Consider the following 4,621-nt stretch of genomic DNA (forward strand, 5'->3'; position numbering starts at 1 on the left):
CAAGCGAGCTTTGGCGACCATAGTCCTCAAAAAGTATGTCCAATGGTACAAACACACAAAGTAGCGCTTCGTCGCACAATAAACACTATAACCACGTTATCACTTTCATATATGACACGGTTTGGATAATGTCTACAAAAGTGCACAAGGCAGCTTCTCTGATTCATTGACATTTGCTACTGTAGTCATCTCCGTGTGCCGGACTCACACTCTTATGCCAGCTAAACAGAAACGAAGCCACCATTGCCAGGTATGCAGAAACTCGCATGATGTGCAGACATTGCAATAGCGCAAATTAAGGGGAGAGGATGACAGTTCTGTAGCTTCTGAAGGCAACTAAATGGACCATTCTTCAGCTACAATCGGTGCAACAGGACATCGGGTTCGAAAGATTTTTGTGCACACTTGGTTACTGAGCCCATTGAAGTTCATGCTCCAAAATGTGCAAAGCAGCGAACGGAGGTAAATAGATTTGCAGAATGAGTTTTTAGCAATCACATCAAAGGAAACTTAGAACTTGATAAAACTGAATAATTTCCTATGTATATTAGCTGGACCTTTTTGTTCGTGTGGAAAGTCCTGTGCATGAGGTTAGGGTACCTTCAGTTTATGCTCAAAGAGCCTTCAAGAAATAACAGTGTCCTCAAGAGCGAACAAACTGGTCAATAAAACGAATTCAGTGCTTTTCGAAGCCACTAACAGCGTGGTAAGAAATCACCACCGTTAGGAAGTAAAACAATGTAACTTCGTGCAGAGTGCTGGAATTGTGTGAACATCAGCAACATTACAAGCAGCTGGGACACTACAAAGACAAAAAATTGAAGCACTGTGTGGACAAGAACCTTAAGCCGGCTTCCAAAGCGTGCCAACATTCTGTAAGCGCATTCCAGAAAATAGTCTTGTATTCTGGTTGCGAACTACGTGAGAACAGCTACTATAAACATGCAAATAAAAGCTGCTAAAGAAAGTGCGCTTAGCGCATAGCTAACAAATGTGACAAAATACGGTAAAAAGTATTTCCCTCAAGAGGGAGCCACGCTGCTCTCCACAAATGCCTTGGTGCGCCTTACGCAACAAGTAACGGTTGCGCCGTCACAGAAAGGCGCACTTCTGCTCCGGATTCATTGATGACCCGGGGGGGCAGGAGAAGGCCTTTGCGAACGGTTCATAGTTGCGCACGGCTTCGGTGCATTCGGGCGACACACGGCGACGGTGACTCATCTCCCTGCAAGTCACGTGGCAGGCTGTGATGAAAAAGACCTGCTCGGCGCTGTACTCCTCCATTCCCGGGAGACGTAGGTCTCGATCGTCGCTACGGAAGCGGAGGTAGGCAGCGTGCGCGATCTTCAGGGCAGGAAGGAAAGGGAAGAGAGCCATCACGTTGCTACCGGAAGTGACGTTGGACGAGCAGCGCGCTAACTCCCACAGGGCTCGCCCTGGAGAGCCGATGTTTCGGGTGCTCTCTTTGTCAGTGTTAACGGTGTCCAAGAACGGTGTCCATGGGGTATGAGACATATCGTCGCTGAGCAAAATTGTCAGTGCGTTGATAGTTCGGGCGAGCTGCGAGGGTACATGCGACGGATATAAAATTACACATTGTAATACTGCAGGTTGTTAAAATACTATCGTAGTTCGTTTCGGAGTTCTGGCACTGAGCGATACTTTAATGCACCATCTGAAGTATATGTGACATAAAACAAACGCTATCACAAAGTTCCCTTGTCTGAATTCAATATTGTCCCAGAGGTCGTGATAGCACTGCCAACATTGCAATGGTCAGACTAAAGTATTGTTTTTTCTTATCACGGAGCGTCAGTGCCGCACAGACATATCTACATCCTCTGTCAAAATATACTGCCCAGGGTGTTTCTGCACCTTGCTGTATAGCGCACAATGCATCGCCAAGGTTTCCAATTCATCTACGGTGAAAGGAACTCTTGAGCTTATCCCTACTAGACTTTGGGCTTCCATGGATATTTTACGAGAGCAATTACACTCCTTAGATTCAAGCATCGCGGGCTGTGCAATTTTTACAAAGGTTGTACATATGACACTAACGGATTCGCAACGTTATGATGCGCACGCCGTCGGTACGCTGGGAGGAAGATTATTCACACATTTATGCGCCTGTTTATATTTCGCTTAAAAATATCCACCAAGGGTCGCGCGCTGTGAAGATTAAAATACCGGTTTATGCATTTTTAGCAAAGTTCACATGACAATTGTGAAACTAAATATCAGTTATCCGTACTTCTATCACAGTCTCAATATATGCACATACAAGGAAGAATAATGCGTTTCGAAAACTATGTTACAAACACCATCCCTAAACACCAAATAGCCAGTTTAAGAATCCCGCACTCAGGCTAGATTATAAAAAAGTGCACTATTCGCTTTGAGTATAGTGACATATCTTGATTATAGTCTTGAGAAAAGTACCATGGCGCGATATAGTCTAAGCGCACCATATACGGCTGTAAAGGTGTTCCTGCCCTGCCGAACTATTTACGTCTGATTACGCTTGCCCGGCGTTGATTTACGTCTGATTACGCTTGCCCGGCGTTGAAACAGTGGGCTGAAGGAATAGGACGGACAGTGAATACACAAATGGCGCACAATTGTCCTATTCATTGTTTCTCTCCAAGTTTATATTTTCAACACCTTGATTGAGTAAACAGCCGAACCCTCACATTTTAAGTATGCAAATCTGGTATTAGATTTTCGCCACTCCACGTTACCTGCATGGCGTACAAGAATCCCAGGCCTCCGTAAACCATGGCGTCGGTGCCTTCATCGGAGTAGTACGGCGCTGCGAGAACTGCCACAGCGATGGAAATCACGTTCGTCACGGGGTTGTATGATGCCAGGTGTGCCGATTGGAAACGGAACAACCGCAGGCTTGCCTGGTACTCTTCACTCCCGAGTGACTTTTGCAGCTGCTCACGACTCTTGCGCCAGTGTTCGAAGAAACCCTGTGCCGTTCCGTGGTCGTTTCTGTACAGGACTTCAAGGCGTCTGTTGGTCATATATTCTTGTGGTGGCCATATCATAGTGCTGGTGTTCTGAAGCCGCGTGGAGACAGCACGGATTGCTTTTGTGTCCAGGGTGGACCAGGACCTGATCTCCGCCAGCGCAGTCATGTGCACGTTGCTCAAAAGTTTCTTAACGATGAGCCTATGATCTTTGGAGAATTCACGGTCATCGGTACCAGAGAAAAGAAGCGTGTATACGTTGGCAGCGTTTATACCGCAAGCAATCGGGTAGTAGTAAGCGGAAAGAGGGTGTTTTGAGAAGAGGCCTCGCACTGAGCTACTTACGATTGGACCGAGAAGCTGAATGAACCACCATGCCGTGTGGAAGGTCACCTGCCGGGCCGAGTACGATTCGAAGAGGACACGCATCACAACTAACAGATTACCGTCGGTGGCCACCAGGGTGTCCTCTTCGGTTAGCTCTGGTTTCACGTTAAATGCGGATTGGAAGGCATCGACCCAGTCACGGGCTTGGAGTTTAGGCACTAAAGCTGGTAACTGGCGAATGAACAGAAACCGAGGTTTTGGGTGTGTCTCAGTGAACGTGAGTGACAGGTTTCCGAAGATAGAGCGCTGAATTTCAAGGCTTGCCATTGCAAACTCAATGAATGCGGGCAAAGCCCTCTCTCGAAAGGTACCCGATAAAAATAAGTTGACGACGGTTTTATAGAAGTCGTACCTAATAATCTCTGTATTGATGGCGTCCAAAATATATGGCATGACAGATGGGCTCATGGACACCGACCTTCGTTGCGCGGTGCCATGCCAGGGCTCTATGAGTTCCACGGAGAACCACAATGGCGTGACCCACAGAGCGGCCAGGTTGACCAAAGCTCTCAGAGGCACTGAATAATCGTTTGGGTCACCAAGCCGAGCATCATTGGAGTCTAGCAACCAGGGAAATAATTCCTTGCTCATAAATTCAACTATGCTTTCCGAGTCGTCGATGTCCGCTGTGGTGCCTTCAAGGCGAAGACAAGCGTTCATCATCTGCCTCACGCCTTTCGTTACGGGACGACTGGGGTCTTCGCGAAGTTTTGTGCGTTCGCGTAGCCAGTACGCTAAGCGAAAAATTGCCGTGGGCTCACTGTACCGAGTGTCGTTGTGCAGCCACCGGGAGCACACAAACTGCCCAAAATCTTTGCAGGCTTCCTGGCTGTTATGTAGTTTTAGGCCTAGCCCAAGTGAGTGATCCAAGCAGGCTTTAGTGGCGCAAATTGGAGGATTAAGGTGATGTCTAGTCTTTTCATGGGCGAGGTAGAAGACGATCGTGGCGATGATAATGGCCACGATTGTGGTGGCGAAGAGCAAGAATATGATAGCTGTTGTTCTCTTGAAGGTGCCTTGTTTTGTCGTATTTCGTCCCGGTGGTGATATTGACTGCAGAAGAAAACATTCTTTGTGTGAGTTCTGTTCAGTCTATTGCAGATGCATTTCAAGATACCAACATTTTGTTAAGGGCTGTTGATAAAAATCTACTACGCTGTGACAATATGACTAATCAAGTAGTACTTAAAAACTAGTGAACGCTAGTCTCATCAGTGGTCGATGCTTTTTGATTTCGTATTGACTGGAGAAATAATGTTGAT

The 4,621-nt window shown here is 46.9% G+C and overlaps 1 protein-coding gene across 1 annotated transcript; it reads right to left on the reverse strand.

The window, feature by feature from the left end:
- Positions 1 to 1,092: 1,092 nt before the first annotated feature.
- Positions 1,093 to 3,140, reverse strand: LOC146181064 (neprilysin-11-like). Its single transcript, XM_084575687.1, has 2 exons — positions 2,739 to 3,140; positions 1,093 to 1,560 (listed from the first exon to the last, which is right to left on the reverse strand). The coding sequence occupies exons 1-2, from the start codon at positions 3,138 to 3,140 to the stop codon at positions 1,093 to 1,095; spliced, it is 870 nt and encodes a 289-aa protein (XP_084431813.1).
- Positions 3,141 to 4,621: the final 1,481 nt, after the last annotated feature.

This window comes from Amblyomma maculatum, chromosome 8 (assembly GCF_055883805.1).
Source record: "Amblyomma maculatum isolate TAMU_Amacu chromosome 8, ASM5588380v1, whole genome shotgun sequence".
Classification (NCBI taxonomy): domain Eukaryota; kingdom Metazoa; phylum Arthropoda; class Arachnida; order Ixodida; family Ixodidae; genus Amblyomma; species Amblyomma maculatum.

Excerpts from the sequence above, each read along its gene's own strand:
- LOC146181064 (XM_084575687.1), bottom strand. The coding sequence starts at position 3,140 with ATGACTGCGCTGGCGGAGATCAGGTCCTGGTCCACCCTGGACACAAAA. Across the intron at positions 1,561-2,738 it reads GATTCTTGTACGCCATGCAG|CTCGCCCGAACTATCAACGC; the intron begins GTAACGTGGAGT and ends GTACCCTCGCAG.